This window comes from Molothrus ater, chromosome 9 (assembly GCF_012460135.2).
Source record: "Molothrus ater isolate BHLD 08-10-18 breed brown headed cowbird chromosome 9, BPBGC_Mater_1.1, whole genome shotgun sequence".
NCBI classification, from domain to species: domain Eukaryota; kingdom Metazoa; phylum Chordata; class Aves; order Passeriformes; family Icteridae; genus Molothrus; species Molothrus ater.
The window spans coordinates 26,100,028-26,117,569 of NC_050486.2; the positions used below are offsets into that span (position 1 = coordinate 26,100,028).

At 40.2% G+C, this 17,542-nt stretch overlaps 1 protein-coding gene across 1 annotated transcript; it reads right to left on the reverse strand.

Annotated features, from left to right (window-relative positions):
- Positions 1–2,980: 2,980 nt before the first annotated feature.
- NDC1 (NDC1 transmembrane nucleoporin) lies at positions 2,981–17,444 on the reverse strand. The gene is made up of 18 exons (XM_036388282.2): positions 17,387–17,444; positions 16,921–17,041; positions 15,880–15,981; positions 15,537–15,711; positions 14,932–15,070; positions 13,409–13,517; positions 12,532–12,583; positions 11,899–12,031; positions 10,822–10,914; positions 9,443–9,524; positions 8,447–8,602; positions 7,098–7,352; positions 6,848–6,966; positions 6,566–6,616; positions 6,075–6,138; positions 5,131–5,231; positions 4,061–4,221; positions 2,981–3,233 (listed from the first exon to the last, which is right to left on the reverse strand). The coding sequence occupies exons 1-18, from the start codon at positions 17,426–17,428 to the stop codon at positions 3,170–3,172; spliced, it is 2,019 nt and encodes a 672-aa protein (XP_036244175.1). The 5' UTR covers positions 17,429–17,444; the 3' UTR covers positions 2,981–3,169.
- Between the last annotated feature and the right edge of the window lie 98 nt (positions 17,445–17,542).

The window sequence follows — 17,542 nt, forward strand, 5'->3', positions numbered from 1 at the left end:
TTTCACTGTTTTATTGCATCTTTGGGGAGAAGTGGTGATGGGAATGGTGGGAATGTGGCTACCACGGGTGTGTGAAGCCCTGCAGCTCCAACACACCTGCTTGAACAGGGAAAGCACTGCGAGCTGCCGCCATTCATCCACAGGGAAAGGGGACAGCACTGTATGTGGCAGAGCACCTCCACAGCCAGGGGTGCTCCTGAGGCCACCTCCTATGGATTCCATACCTCCACCCACCCCCCAGCGCATCCCCAGGCAGAGCACCCGATATCCCACGGGTGGCCACGTGCAGGAGCTGGGGGAGGCCTGGCAAGCACAGAGCCCGCAGACTGCACCACTTGCCTGTGACTGAGCAGGTACCAGAACATCCATCAGCAGGAGCCTGGCCCTTCCCTGGCTGCCCTGGGAGCTGCAGGAGCAGGTGGGAGCTGGGAAGATTGCTGCTGCAGCCTCAGGACACCAGCACGGCACGCACAATGCAGCCTCTGTTCAAAGCACACAGCAACAGAATCGAAACCACTTCATTTCAAGGGGCATTCAGGCCTGGAGCCGCGACTGGCACTGGGACAATTCAGAGCTCCTGCTGAGGGAGCGAGTCCTGCCTGCCTCTCGTGGATACAGCAGTGTGCAAGAGCCCCAAGGAACAGGGCCTCTGCATTTGTCTGCCCACAGTCTGAATTTTCAAAGCTGTATCTCAGAAAATGAAGCAAGATAGGGTTTTTTTCAGATTTATGACTGAATGCTCAGGAGCTTAAGCCTCCATTTCATTACTCCACTGTAACAGGAACACGGATCTGAACCATCAACCACGTACCTCTCCACAGCTGCAGTGGATATTATTTCAGGTACTCTTGACTGCAGTTCACTTGTGGGAGAGGCAGGTTGTTCACAGGGTTACCAGAATACTGTTTCACCTGTGCATGCAGCAGGCAATCCAGCAACAAGATGCAGCTCAGCTTTGAGATTATTAAATAGATGAAAAATATCAGGCTTGAAGGATCCAGTTCAGTTGCAGCTACACAGAAACCAACTGCAAAAAGGCTTTATTTTTTCCCTCAGTACCCAGAATGCAGAAACGAACTCGGGAGACTCTTCCTTACCTCACAGAGGCTTCACAGACTGATTCTTATGTTAAGACAAAAGTATACAAAAGGACTTGAAATACCACCAGAGTTTGCCAGGGGAATAGAATTATTCCCAAAGCCAAAACCAGAGTAAGATGTTATCAGTTACTCAACTTCAAAGGGCACCCAACATACACTTTATATTCTTGTATACTGTGATTCACAGGCATGAGATATTGTTAAAGATGCACTTTTAAGTTAAGGCTTAAAAAAAAAAAAGTCTTCAGCTCTTTAAATATTGGAGCTGTTAAAGAAACCACAAAGCAATCAGCTTTTGAAAGATTTCCTGTCATAGGGAGAATGCTTTGAATCACACACACATCAGTAGATATGTGCAAATCTCTGCTGCAACACAAGGACACACCTCAACCACTTTGCCATCAAAAAGTCATCTGCATTTTAAGCCCGTTGTTCAGAACTGTAACATTTAATTAGAACTTACAGTTTATGGCTGTGGGAGTGTTGCAGAAAATACCACAGCAATAAAAGAATAGTACTGCACCTGTTCAAAACTCTGAAAAATTTATTTGAAACTTTCATCTGCAGGATTTGGGTTACCAGTTACACCTGAGGTACCAGCTAAAGCATCAGGTGCACATTGCAATGCCAAAAAATATGCAAAATAAATTATTTAATAACTCAGGCAGTCAAAAGGCTTCTACCTGTGGTAGAAGTCAAGCATGGGGAAGCTTTAGCTTAACCTTTAAACATTGGGAAAGGCTATCTATCACCTTACTGCATTTGCTATGGGCCATCTCAATGCAAAAAGAAATATAATTCTCATTTTCACCACCAAATCTAACATCCGCAGTGTCTGCATTACAAAAAAATTACCTCTCTGTACTGAAGAAAGCAGTATGCAGGTCTCACTGGAAATTCAGAGGTTTCTCTTTTACCCAAACCTTACTGACACCCTATTACTACACAGCTACATCACACCAACATAACTAACACCACAGCCATCCTCAAATCTTGGGTCCCCTGTTAAAGAAAACAAAAAACAAAACAAAACAAACAAACAAAAAACAAAAAAAAAAAACCAAAACACAACAAAAAAATAGGATTAACACCACTGAAGGAAAATGATAGTTTTGTTTCCCCTTATCAAACTAAATTCATTTGCAAGACCACTTAGCTTACTGTTCTCATCTTCATACTCCACACATTTTCCAATATAGGTATCACAGTAACTGGAGTCTGTTAAAAAACTGAGTAGTTAATTTTCAAATTTTTTAGATAGGTTTTCAGATTAAAAGCTTTAAAAAAAGCAGTATTTTTCACCAGAATCTACCAATAATGTGTATCATTTTGAAAAATTTGGACGTGTGTAGGACACATCCTTCCTTCCCCAAACAGAAAGCTGTTGATCTAAACTTTAATTCCTAGTATCATTACTTAGGAGTTTTACTAACTGCAGTACTGTATCCTGTAAGTTTCTGTATAGATCAGAACTTGGTTTGCTAAGTCACCTTAAAGATAAAATCTGAGCTGCTCCCTTCCCAGGCAGTATTTGTGTGCTAATAATGCCTTTCTGCACACCCATTTTACTCTGAAGGAACATTTCCAGCTTACAGAGGAGCAGCATGTTTTATTCCTTGGCACATCTGTTTCCTACACTTAAACTCCACTCTTGATCTTAAAGTGTTATCAACTAAATTTATGAAGCACTTAAGCACTAAGTATCTACGTGAATCTCTCCTCAGCCCCTTAACAGAACAGAGTAGGGAAAGAACACAGTGTGAAAAATAATGAAAGATCTGAGTGTCAAAATAACTCTGGCAATCTTAAATGTCATAGTCTTACCTAGAAAGAAGAACTGGCACTTTCTCATTTGTAAGTGATATTAAAAGAAGGCAAGATGAATTTTACAAGTTTTATTATACAAAAAATGATCCAAACCCATAAGAACTCTTCTACAGTTCTAAAAGTTTTGTTCTGCAACTTATACTTCCATATGCTTTTCCAAAAAGCCAATGTAAAAAGCCTCATTAGTCCCACTTTCTTCTTAGTAAAAGTCTTGAAAAAACCAACCATAGCTTCATCAAAATTTATTCTTTGTAGTCCAGGAATTGCTGAAGTCTTTTCTTATGTTCTGTAGACACTTGTACAGCACTAGAAACAAATGCAGAACATTTTACATTAGAATACAGCACAAAAATAAAGTCTCATGCCAAAATTGAGTGTACATTGAAATCAATTACGCTGAAGCTAAGTTTTATGAAAAACCATCTATGTTCCAAGACAAAGAAGCATATTAACCCTTGAAACTGTCAATTCCTATCCTCAACAGCTTCTAAAACATACCTATACCAGGAAACCTTGCCCATTTCCTTACCTCTAAACAGCAACTGATTAACTTGCAAGGATGATTTAGGTAAGAAAGGATCTCCTAAAAGGATCCCTCCTGTATACTGAGCACTTCTAAACTGAGGGACATTTCATCCCCAGAGGGAGAGATGGGCAGATACTACAGGAAGTTTCAGTCCCACATATTCTAAGGCCAAGGATGGAAGTTTGCCTGCTGGGAGAGTGGCTGAAGAAGAGCTGTTGGACAACCAGGCAGCAATGGAATTTCATTATTTGGACCCCTCATAGGATTTTCTCCCTGCAGAACAATTGCCTCTAGTTGATTTATCTTCTTTTCAGCAGCTCAGATTTATTAAACAAGTGGTATTCATGAACTGCTTCTAAAGAGTTCATGAAAAGTCACTAAGAAAAATTACCCAGAAATCTATGAATAATAAATTTGAAGGGGGACCATATATCTACACAGGAACTTTTTAGGGTTTCACAAATAAAAAGAAAAAAACCCAACCTAAAATACCAAATTATAATAATGACCAGAAGGGATTTTCCCCTAAATTTTGATTTTCACAGGTCCTACAATAACACTAACTAACCCAAATTTAACAAGGAAGCAATCATGAGGAAGTTCTTACTTCAAGTGCTCTCCAAAGACAGTAGTTATCCTGTAGAGGGCTGTTTTCAGAGATGCTCTAAGTGCAAATCGTAGTGTTTTGTAGGATGTGTCCACCAGGCTCCCTGAAATCCGGGGAGGTTTGCTAGAAACATGTGGCAGTTTGAAATGTCTGTCTACGACCTGACAGGAAAAACAAACAGATTCCTGTTATCTGTTCTATTATTTCATCATGTAACATGTTTGTGTCAAATAAAGCAAAGACAAAGTGCGAGTTCAGAAATTCCACCAAGACACACAAAAATGTTTTGGAGACTGAGCATTTTCCAGCCATCAACAGGAACATAGAATCAAGTTCTGTGAAATTAAATTCTCTGTTACTGAGTCTTAGGCTAAGAACATCACATACTGCAGGAGAAACACAATTCTGTCCTGTATTATGACTTGTTTCTTTCACAAACAAGGGCTTTCTTTCCCCCTGGTGCCTGTTCTTGGAATAGATGATTTACACTGAAGAACTTTAATAACCTCTAAATTCTTTCCAAGAACCTCCATTAGGGCAGTGTGAAATGGTTATGTTAATAGGACATGGATAGCCTTGGAAATAAATCTGGATTTTTTAAAACACACATTACACAAACATCAGTAATTTGAGAGTAGTGTCTTACTATTAGCAGAGACACAGATTTTATCTCTTGAGATTTGCAATGCCTCCAAGTGCTCCACATTGCACCGGGAATTGTGTGCAACAGATAAAGATCAAGTTCTAATTCTGCAAAAGATATTGTATTAGAATTGCTGCATCCCTGAAATAAACTCTTCAATTGAGCACACAGTAGCATTTCTTTAGAATTAAACATTGCATATTTTCTCCTTCCTCATTTTAAAAAACCAACAGGCTTTTCTTTTATTCAGCTGTTTCATAGTGTACATAGTGTCAACCAGCTGTTTTGGTTAGATTAACTGCATCAGAGCTGTTTTAGTGGCAGCAACTTCAATGTTATGACTAGTCAGCAAGGTTATTATGTAAAATCAGCAAGACTCCTCCTCTCCTGAATTTGCCTTGCAGCAAGGAAAAGTTCACAGTTTTACCTCCTGAAGAGTCAGTAACGTGTTCAGGATAGCTGGCAGTGTAGTTTGGACAACTCCAAACTGGTCTTCAGTGAAGGAGGCTGCTACCAAGTGAGACAGACCTTTAAAAAAAAAAAAGAAATTTGTTGTAATTCATGCTTCCGAAGGTGAGAATTCAGTATCAAAGATTATGGCTGTTGCCTGAAGATTCCACCAGTGTGCTGGAATACCTCAGGACTTGCTGCTGCCAGCTGAAAGTCACCTCAGCTCTGGACCACTCACTGGTTTGACAGGCGTATAATAGCTTGAGGTTGGTAAAGCAAGAGAGATTTATATATAAAAATTATGTATGATTCCCATCTCCAGACTCTCTACATCCCAAGCCATCACCTTCAATCTGACACAGCATGGCACATCTGCCCATAAAACACATCACCAAGGAAACTGATCAACTTTGCACAGTCAAATGTAATAGAAGATTCTATCAATATCAGTATTTACTCACAACTTTGAAAGAAACAATAAAAATCCAAAATGTAATTTCATACTGTCATTGTTCTTCTAATTCTCTGCAAACCATCTTTTTGTTTATTTGCCAAGTTATTATCTGAATGCCTCCCTCAGCTCCCTGATAAACAAAGACCCAGAGCCTTTAGTCAGAAAAGCTGTTGTAAAAAGGCAACACAAATCTGTCACTAGAAAAAATGTAAAAGTGATACATGGGTTCACATGAGAGAGAAGCACCAGAAATCAAGTTTAGGAATCTGTACAGAACATAAAGGAAGAGATCTCACATGGGATCTCAAAACTAACAAGTGAATTAGACTTTAGTCATGTTGGTGTCTGAAATGCAGTTGTGTTTTTGTCAAAAGCATTTAAAAGATTGTTATTGTTACGTTTATGAAGCACAGAGCCCAGAGAGTTTTCAATGAACCCACAGAGTGGATCACCTGGAAACCACTTACCTTCCAAAGCCCAGATGTGCATTTGGGCATCACAGAAGACAGCCTGGATGGAGGCTTCTGGGTGCTGAGAAAGAAACCAAAGTGCTGTGAGTGCACTTTATAAATAATATTGCCAAACTTGCAGCTTTCAGAACAGACCTGCAAGGCCAAAAGATCTTGGGAAATAGCCAGAAAAATCTGATTTAAAGTAAAATTTTCTTTGGACAGAAGCTGCCCACAATGCTACAGCTGTAATTGAGGAGGAAAAAAAAAAAGTGTGGGGGGGAAGGATATACATGAGCTAGTGTTCAAGGGCTAAGAATACTTTAAGTAAAATACAGTTTCTAATCAGATGAGTTTTAAACAGCATTGTTATTCTTATTTTCTGCTGGGATGGGACAATCCTCCTGTGAAACCCACAGCAAGGAAGAAACTGTACTTATAGAAAGCTTTAGATGAAAATACAGGTTTTAAAGCCATTACCTGTGTCTCAAACACAGGACCACCCTTACCTTGCTGAAGAAATACATTATCAATGCCCGTTTGGACAAGAAGTTTTTTATCTGAAAAGAAACAAAAGATTAAACATATCATCTGCATTTATTTAAGGCATGCACAGTTGGCCCTTCTCAACCCTACCGCCTTCACACAGCATAAAGGCATTGGGAATGGAGGGAAGGATTTGTGGTATATAAGCTAAGTAGAGAAGGAAGCATTCATTCCATAAAGGGGAAAATTCTTCCAGAGAGGTATCACCTAAGCTGCACCCCCTATGCACTGAAATTTTACTCCACCTGTTCTTGCTTGTTCTGAAGCCATGTGTAAATAAATCTTGGCTGCACTGCCTCGCTGCCAGTTCTTGCAGCAGAGAGCACTGGGGAGGGTTCATGGTGGGAACCATTCATTTGCTGATCTGCAAGGAAAAAAATACAGTGCCTCAGAAAAACTGATTGCTGTCCCTTTCATCCTCACAATGCAGCTCTCCATTGACAAGGCCACTACGCTTATGGCTCTGAGGCTCAAGTGCTGTGGAAGAATCTTTACCTGAAACCGACGTCCACAGCTTTGGTCCTCTCCTTATGACATGGGGACTTTGGACTGTTCCATGCCAAGGAGACTTTACATCCACAGCTCCCATCTTGTAACTTAAGGCAGGAGAGCTGAAAGGTGAACCAACATCAGAGCCAGGAGATGTCTTCACAGGCATCAGGGATGGCTTAACCAGGGGAGACATGGAGGCTCTGAGAACAATGTTGGACCTCTGTGACTGGAATGACATATCTTCTATCCCAGCAGCTCCTAGGGACAAAAAACACACTGCATGAAGACAACAGGCTGGCACAATGACACAGGAGATGGCTTTGTTATTTGATTGCTATTTCAACAACTTCTGTATCAGAGCTAAAAAGGACGTGGTTAGCACTCTGGTCTTGCAAAGAAGTACACATCAACCTAAGCATGGAGTGTTTTCAAAGTTCATCAGCTTAAAAACAGCAGTGATGAGAAAGTAAAAAGTGATGAGAAAATAAATATAAAATATAAATATAAAAATAAATTTAAATTTAAATAAATCTTTTGCATTTATTCATTTTACTCCTGCTAGCCAATATTACAACATCCTGATATATATGTACATAGAGTGGGCTCTTAGCATTAAGTACTAGAAGAAAGGCTATCCATAGATGAATGAAAGGTCATTCTGATTGGCATGTAAGAAAAGGCATGTCTGTCTGCAAATCCAAGGATCAGCAGCATCAGAAGAAATTCACCTGTGACATACAACAGTGCCTGCTGTTGCCAGGGCACTGCCTGCTAAGGGATTCCATTACCTGGCAGCCTCGTGCTAACACAGCTGAGCTGCCAGGAATGATGCCCAAGTCTGGCATGTAAAACACCCAAAATGCCTGGAGGCTGCTCACAGCTCAGGAGTCAGATTGGGATTTCCTCACTCTACAGTGATATTAGTGAATCACACAAACATAAACAGAACCTAATTTTACCATCTTAAACTAATCATAAGAGCAGTTATGCAAATTACAGAGCATCTCTTGGCATGACTTAAATTCTCCCTGTGCTGTGTTGAACCACTTACTGAAACTGTGATAATCAGACTTTTTTTATTCATGCAAGCATGGAAAAAATACTGTATTGAACATAATATCATGCAAGTAAACAAACTGAGTAAACATGATAATTGCAAGTTTTCTAGCTATTTTGGGATTACTTCAACACAAATACCTAGGATTAATTGGGGGAGGGATCTTTTTGTCTGTATTTATTTGCAGAAATTTTGTCTGTATTTATTTGCAGAAATTTTCCTCATAAAATTTAATTGAGACTATCTATTGCTACCTTCATGCTTTACAAACCTTTATGAGCACTTTCTCACATACCTGGAGTCTGAGGAGGTACTTTCAGCTCTCCCACTGGTGGCTTTGCTCTCCCATTTGCTGCTGCTGCTTCCTGCTGTGCAATCAGCCTCTGAGTCAGGTCACTGAGGAGACTCAAACACTCCCGGGATATTGCAGTCCAGTTGTGAGGGTGCCCACCTGGCAGTGCACACAAAGAGCAGAGTTTAACCCAGCTGCTGCTCCCTGCATCCCTCTGACAGTGCCCACGTGCTCTCAGCAGGAGCCTCACTGTCACAGTGCCACTCAGCTTCTAAAACGCCGCAGGGCATTTCCACTGTGACAGCTTGTTTGCACTGAGAGAAGATGAAAACATGGACAGATTCAATGGATAACTCTAAAAAGAGTTCAGTGAAACCTGCTAAGCAAGCAGGCAACACAGGCAGTTCAGCCCATCAGATCTGAAATCACTGAACAGCTAAAATGAACAAATACCAGTGGCGATGTCAACACAGTTTTGAAGCAGTGCAAACACTAGAATTCCTGATAAGGTGCTACAAAAAGTTCCTGAGGGCTTCTAAGCAGTTTTAATTGACCCCCTCTGCCATATCTGAGTACAGCAAAAGGACTGTGCACTAACTGAAGTTCCAGCCAGTGTTTGCTCTCACAGCTGCAGTGGTGACTCACTATTTGTACCTGATTTCCCCTCACTCACACACACCTCAACATTCAGCTGCCATACACATCTGTTAGGTTATCCAGTCTGGACTGGTGGTGTGAAGTGGGGCCTGCTTTCAAAATCCTAAACCTGTGTTTCCTCCTGGCTGTCATTTAAATCCAACAGACACCACAACTGGTTTGAGTTTAGCAGCTGAAACAATATGAATATAAATAACTAAGCAGCCTTTTGGAAAAGGCACCACAGGGAAGAAAGAGGCTCCTGGCTTATGCAGCATACCTTACAACATCACATAATTTCTAAGAGTGTTTGACTGGTGATTTTAAAAAAAGGAATCAACACAAAATAATTTTTATAATTACCTGGCTGACTAAGGCTGAAGACTTCCTGCCGTCGAACAGGAGAATACTGAGAAAGTAACATCAAGTCTTGTAAAGCTAAAAACTGCAAAGAAAGGAAAATATTTTAGTGCATGCAAAATCCACTGTATTTGCTTAAAAAATATGTAGTTATCCATACAAAATCAATCCCTCAACTCCCAAAGAATTCACACTGGCTAAAACCAGTCATGTAACACAAAGAGAATGGAGGCAAATCCCCAAAACCACCCTGGATGGGGCTGCAGGGCTATTAAGAGCTTTAGTGATATGTCAATTCTCAGGAGTTCAAGAAGATCTAACACTTGTTTTATTCTAATAGCTCAGGCAGAAACGTATTAAGACACTAAAAAGTCTAAGAAAAGAACAGTTTTTGCAAACCAGAACTCAACTACAGTTTTAGGTTCAGTGCCTTATGGGACCAATCTACCACTGCTTTTTCTTGTGATCAAGCAATTAATGTGCCAAACTAAAAATAACCAGATTTCTCACAACATTCAAAACCCTATTATAAATTGGGCATTTTAATGACATCTGAGATCATGTATTAGATTTTCTGTTCCTTTAATTGTTTGTACTCAACTCTTCCCCACCTATCCTCAGATAAAGCAGCAAAGCTTAAAAACGTATTGCAGCCTATTATATCTCCAGCTTTATCAGAAATCTGTAAAATCAGTAAAGGTAGAATTTGCATGTGCAAGTGAGTATTCTTATCTTTATTTACATAATACCTCTTCAATGAGGTCTCCAATTTCTAAGTGTTATCATCAGTAAGTCCTATTAATGTTTAACATAGACCAAAATTCCTCTTCTTTACTCACAGGTTTTAAGTAGCTTTTTACTATTGCCTTTTATAAAAAAGAAATCCAACTTCCAACCTAAATATGAAATATTTATATTTCATATTTATATAAATATTTAAATATTAACATTTTCAATTTCAAGAGAGAACACACACATGTTCTCAAATATATGTTGCAGGGACAAGATGTTGAGAGTACAAAGGTTTGAGAAAACACCTGCTTATGTGACAAGACTCCAAGATGAGTTACAAAAACCTGAATGCCACTAAGCTGCTGGTTTTGCATCAGTACACACCATGAGACTTCTGCTGCACACAGATCTCTCCTCTAACAAAATGAATGTTCAGCTCATGGTAACAGCATGGTGAGCACCAGCAGATGTCACCACTAACCAAATTTTCATCATTAAATGCAACACAACAGCCTGTGAGCGCTCTGAGGCAGCTTCTCAAGGAACTGACACCTCAGTGACCAGAACTGGTACCTGGAAGATGTGACTGGATGCTCTGAAAAACACCTTTTGAGCACACACCTGTCAGGAAGAGGCAGGAGTTCAATTACCTTTATAAGGAGGGGAGGATTGCTGTTTAAGATTTTAGGCAGGCACTGGTCTGTCTCCTGAGCAAATGTTGGTTGAATGGGAAAATGATGACTCTAAATACAAACATCAAAATTTATGTTATACAGAGTCAAGCACGAGAAAATCTTATGAAAGACCAGGAAACTGGCCTGGAATTTCTAACACAGAAACAAAAAGAGTTTACTCCTTTCATTTAAAAATGAGAAATCATAGAAAATCCAGATATCTTTATCATCTTCAAATAAATGTTCTCATGTGGCTAATCTCACAATTTCTTTCCTGACTTTTCAATTAACACTATGCAAATATTTAAAAGCAACTTTGGAAGTTATTTAGCTCATTAAGAAAAACAAAACCATGTGGATAAACAAATATTTTTTTAATCAGCCAAAAGGGCAAAGTCCATTTTATACTTTCACAGATGGATGATTTCTTTTGTCTCCCACAGTTTTATAAGCAATACAGTAATTAGAGAGGTTGACAAGGTGTTCACTGGTGCTTGTTATTATCCTTTGAGACAGGTTGCTCACACCTCAGAGCTGTTGTCATGTTTGACTCATTGTTGATCTTTTCTCAATGTAGTCACAACAACTATACCTTTCTAATTAAAGCTAATTAAACACCCCAGCAGCACTGTATTTGCCATTTCATTCCATGAATACTTTGCACCAATCCATTGACCCAGGATTTAAATCTCACTTTTTTTTCTCTTTTATCAAGAGTCTCATAGTGTTTTAATTTAAAAAAATTAAAATAAAGTTAGAGGAAGAATTTTTTCCTCTCTAAGGAAATATCTGGAAACAGAAGCAGGAGTAAGAGGAGGAGGTGGCAGGAACAAAACATGAATTTTGTAAGGAGCACAGGTCTTGCTATGAGAAGAAAGGGAAAATCAATTAATGCCAGGTCTCTCTTGACTATTCAGTTATCAGCTACTATCTGTAGCGCATGCTGTGAAAATTCAAGAATTATGAGTTATTTCCAGTAAAACTGCTTTTGAAATGAAAGAATGATCTGTGTCACACTGATGATGTAACTGGAGCACTGTCACAAGTACTGACCTCTGTGGCATAGATTTTGAAGAGCAGCCAAGCAATGTACCAGGTCATCAGAAGGAACACACCACTCAGCCAGGTATGGTAAAACAAGGAGAGATCCAATAAGCCACTCAGAGTGTCAAGAGGATGTAATTTACTGCAGATAAAACAACCAAGAGGATATAAGTATTTTATTATTCTTCTTATGAACAATTAATGAAATTCAGGAAAATAAATATTAATTAATAATGACTACACTTTTAGCCAATTAACATATGAAGACTCCAGCCTCCCTATTCTAAAACAAACAATAGTCATAAAAAAAAGAGGATATTCCCCCTGCCCTCACTCCCCCCCCAAAAAAAACCACCACAGAAAATCAGATAAAACTCATAGATGCAATCTGGAGTGTTTACCCTTTCTAATACTTTAGAGACTAATAGGAAAAAAAAAAAGTGATCTCCTAATTACTATCTTAATGAAAAGATGGCTCCTACAAGGGGATGCTAGTTCCTTTAGGATTCATTTCAGAAAAGGCCAGAGCTGCCCACATTTGTTGTGGAGAGGCAAAGAACTGAGTCCTGCTGCCAGGCTGCACTTCCTCAGCAAAGGAACCTCTCTACAATATTCCCAGTTTCCAGCACAATGTCCTCCTACCTGTCTGTGTGAAGACCCATCGTGGTACATATCCATACCTTTGGGATATAACCTGGGGGTTCAAAAAGAAACTCTGAAACAAATGCAACACTACAAAACACACACACAGTAGGCAAAAAAAAAGAAGACAAAAATAGAATTTATGCAGAAACAAGAGACTGGTCTTCTAACTCACATGGACAAGGAAACAATCTGCCTTTGGGGATTGTTTCAAGAAACACAAAAAAGAAAATGAAAAAAGGCTTCAGGCTAGCAGCTGTACACTGAGAGATGTAGACCTCCTCTTTTATTGCTGCTTCTCAGCAGTGAGTTAATTGTGTTTCCTCACTAACAAAAGAGGGTTAATAGTAATTTAATATTAATTTTCACTACAGCCCAGGCAGCAGCAAAGTGCTTTTAAAGACTTAATGGAATCTGATATAGAACCACCATATTCTAATTTATCCCCTGATGTAAATAAAGGGATAATAGTTCTTGCATATTTTGACATCATTTAGGAGGATAATTACAACCCTAACAAAGAATTCCTGATTTTTCAAAGTCCAGTGCAATCATCTTCATCAGCACAGATTTTTTTTTTTTTGCCATAGTCCAAACTCCATTTTCACATGGGAGGGAGCCATCCTGCCTCCCTCCAAATAATATTCAGGGCACCTGAGAGCAAAGCCAAAGTGCTGATCTTTGCCTAAAAAAATGGGACCAGCAACCTTACACACAGGGAAGTCCTTCCTGCCCACTGCTGGAGTGCCAGGCTCAGCTCTGGGACACCACAGCTCCACTCCCAGGCAATCAAAGCAGCAGTCCAAAGCCTGACTGATTAAAATTTTCAAACACAGGAATTACAAATAAAAAAATAGAGAATTTCAGGAACCCTTACCAAAAAAGTAGTATGTGACACAGAAGTTTCTAACAAAATATAGTGATTCCACACAACTGTGTTTTATCAGGAGAGGCAAAGATCTTCTGAAACGTAAATACTTGTATTGCTAAAACCAAACAAAATAAATAGTTTAGTATTCCACATGCAGAACTAATCAATGAAACAGTTAATAAAAATAGTACAACAAAAAAGGACAAGGTACTTGAAAGCATGAAGTCTAGATCAATTAAAAACTTAAATTAAGGTAATTCCAGGTGTTACATTGATTAATTATGATCCCAATCTTTCCTGACATTTTATAATCATTTCTAATTCTTATCCTGTTTCCTGCTTGTAGCAGTGAAAATGAAGAATGGGGTAGACTGACTCAATACACAAGGGAACAAACCAAAGTAATCCTATCTAATGCAAAAAAAAGGGAAAAAAGAGGGCATATTTAATCTACTGGATTTCATTTACATTCTAAATGTTCAATTAATATATAGGGAAAATTTAGACAAGCCTGAGTTCCAGAGTCAGGAACCCTCCAAGCAGCAAAACCAACGTAACACTGATACTTTCCTCCAAATAAATAAACTATGTATGTTTCCAAATGACTGAAGCAACCCAGATGACAAATGAAACCAGGAAAATGAAACCATGCAAATGCAACCAAAGTGATTTAATTTTTTATTTTACTAACTTGCATAAGGAAAAAAAAAAAAAGAAAAAAAGGGAAAAAAAACCAAAACCAAACAGAAAACCCGAAGAAAGAAAAACAAAAAAAGATAATTAACAATATTGAAATAGTTTTTTTTAATATTCTAATTACAGCATTGCCAAAATGCTGCTTGGTTTGCTGATGAATGGTCAGCAAAACGCAGCACACGTGTTTTCCACTATAACACAACCAACCTTGATAAAGACATCTCTTGCCAAATTGTTTGGACTGTGTCATTCTGGGAATCAGGCAAAGTTAATGGCTGCTGTGAGGCTGCAGCAACAGAAATATTTTTAAGGTGATGCTTCACACTGGTACAGATTTCTGCAGGACTCCTCCAGAGGAATTAATGGAATTTCAGTTTCCATAGTGCTACACACACAAAAAGGCCTTGGATGTTGAGCTCTAAGCAAGATTTAATGTGCTATTTAGACTTGAACTGAAGGGGTTTTTTAACTGTCAAGATTTTCAGCTTTTAGATGACCCTAGTTGTGAGTTCCTGAAATTGATACCCAGTTTGTGCACATTGTCTTTTTCCTGTAGTTCACCTGCTACCTCAGCCAGCTTTTAACAGGCATCAGAGGGTGCAGGGTAAATCTTAAAGAGTCAGAGCATCCCAGTTTCTGTTCATTTAAAAGGAGCTGAGCAGGAGGAGTAGGATGAACACTGCTGGCATTTAAAGCTGGGTGTACACTTCATCTATCAGTGACAGCAGCTGCACACAGGCAGCTCCTGCTGCCACACTCATAAATTATCCAGGCTTTTTTGAGCACTGTTTCACTTATACATGTCTTTCTACAAAGATGCTTAAAGCTCTTACCTGTATGATTGGAAATGGCAAATAGTTCATGTTGTTAATAAGAAAGAAAAGGCTGTAGCTGTATCCCAGGAAAGCTCCAGAAAGTAGAAAAAAGAGGTGATACTCATTTAGGCACATCTGAGGAACAGCATCTTCTAGGCTAAAACAGAAAACTTAGAATCAATTCTGAGTGCAAAACAAAAAGCTGTTCAAGCCTAAGGAAACTCAAATCAGAAGCTTGATTTTACTTTGCTGATCTGTACATCTGATGATTTCTCAGCAAGTTTTTTGCTGAAGTAGGAATCCCACCACCTGTTTTTGTAATTTATGCATGAAACATATGCCATTAACCACCGGACCAGGACTTAGTTCAAGTGACAACCAACTTGTCATCAAGAATGATGAATCCATTAAGAATCCTGGAAATGTATTTTTTCTGGCCCAGTTCTCTCTGCATTGTAACATTTACAAAGGGGGGCATTTTTTGTCCCTTAATAAAGAAAATCAACATATAATTGGGTTTTGAGAATACCCAAATTCTTGGGATTTTTTTTTTGAAAGAAACCATCAGTAAATACATTTTACAATAAAAGTTCATTGTTTATCTTTGACACACACACAATTACCTTTCTGAAGGTGTGCAGGACACAGCAAGAAACTGGAACCTCCCTTTTGTCATGACTGTAGCACACCAAGCAACCAGCATTCCCATGATAGCATGAACAAAAGAATGGATCACTTGCTGAGGGTGAATAATTTTTCCTATCAGTGCTAATCGAGAGCATGGTATCGATGGCACCACTGTAAATAAAAGCAGAAAAATCATTTCACCTCTTAATAATAAAATCTGGCATTAAATAATAAAAAAGAGAAAAAACCCCACCATTGTCAGGATCAATCACTAAATTATAAATGATCATCCTATTTAATTTAGGTATCAAAAACAGTTCAACAATTTACACAACCCACCTGCATAAAATTCAACGTTGAAGATGCTTATTACTATTATCACCACAGACATCAGGAAGATACAAAAGATGACATAAGAGGTGTACAAATCATTGAAAGAATCTAAAAAATAAAAATATTATTGTTCAGAAAATTGGAATAACACAGCAGCAATGCAGTAAGTAACAGAAAAGAGCACTTAAACAATGGAAAATAATCCACTGAATGCTTAAAGGGGAGTAATGGCCAATGGATTTTCTAATCCCACATGAGGTCTGCCCAGCTACAAAACACTTCTGCACAAAAGCATATTTAAACTTCATAGAAACTATTTGACACCCTTATAACTGGTTTTCTTATAAATCAACACTCAGGAATTTGTTTAAAAAAACCCAAAACATTAAACTGTGGCTCAAATATCACATTTCCATTCATTTAAGAAAAGCTGCAGCTATCCAGCCACACCAAAAAGGGAAGAAATTTCTTACAGAGTGGTTCTTTTGAGCTTTTCTGTTTTCAAGGGAGGAAGGAAGTCAATTCTCTCTGCCTGGAGCAGCTCAATGATCACAGGCAACGAGCTTCCAGCTAAACAGCTCTCAATTTTCACTGCAGGCACTCAGGGGAAGTTATTCTCACCACGCACAGTGGCTGCTTCAGGAATTTCTCTTAGGACTCAGTGCACCATAGAGAAAAGTGAAGAAGGGAACAGGTGGAAGGGGAAGTGTGTCCAAGGACTCAGAGCAGATAACTAAAGCACTTAATCTGTTTTTTTGGTGTTGTTGTTGTTTCTTCTGTGAGGGATAGACTCACATGAACTTGCAACACTTATTCCCACCTAGGGTGGACTGTGGCTGCTGCAGCTTTAACACAGAAACATTTCAAAAGCCAAAGACTATTCGAAACACAAGTGTAACACGATGCCACCGTCAGTTCCCGTTATCAGGGATAGAACGCGAAACAACAGAGTGTAGAAAAAAACCCAAACAAACAAAAAACAAACAACAAAAAACAGAAACACAAACAAATGAGAGCAAAATCAGGAGGACGCGGCCGGGCACCTACTGGAGATCCAGCGCACCGGGTGGAACGGGTCGAGGCCGCTGAGCACGATGAAGGCCGCGGTGCAGAGGGGCAGCAGCAGCACGGACCAGGTCACGGCGGCGGCCACTCGCCAGCCCAGAACCTGCGGGGACACAGCGTGAGGGACCGGGACCCGCCAGCCCAGCGCCAGCACAATGGTGACAACGGGAGGGACCGGGAGGGGGACCGGGATCTGCCAGCGCAGTGACTGCACAGTGACAGTGGGACGGACCGGGAACGGGAGCCGGGACCCGCCACGGCAGCGCCTGAGGGGAGCGCAGGGTGAGGGGAGCGGGGCTCATCCCCCAGAACCTGAGGGGAGACACGGTGAAGAGGCCGGGGACCGACACCATCCGCCAGCCCAGCGCCTGCGGGGAGAATAGAGCCGGGACCAGGGAGGATGCGCCTGAGGGAACACAGCCTGAGGGAGCGCAGCCCAAGGACCGACCTGCCGGAGCAGCGCCCGCTGCCCGCCCGCCGCCCCCTCCATGGCCGCGGCCCGGCCGCCCGTTCAAAGCCGCCGCCCAACGGCCCCACGTGCCGGACCCGCGACACTTCCGCCGCGCGCCCAGGCAGCAGCCAATGGGAGGGCGCGCACGCCCAC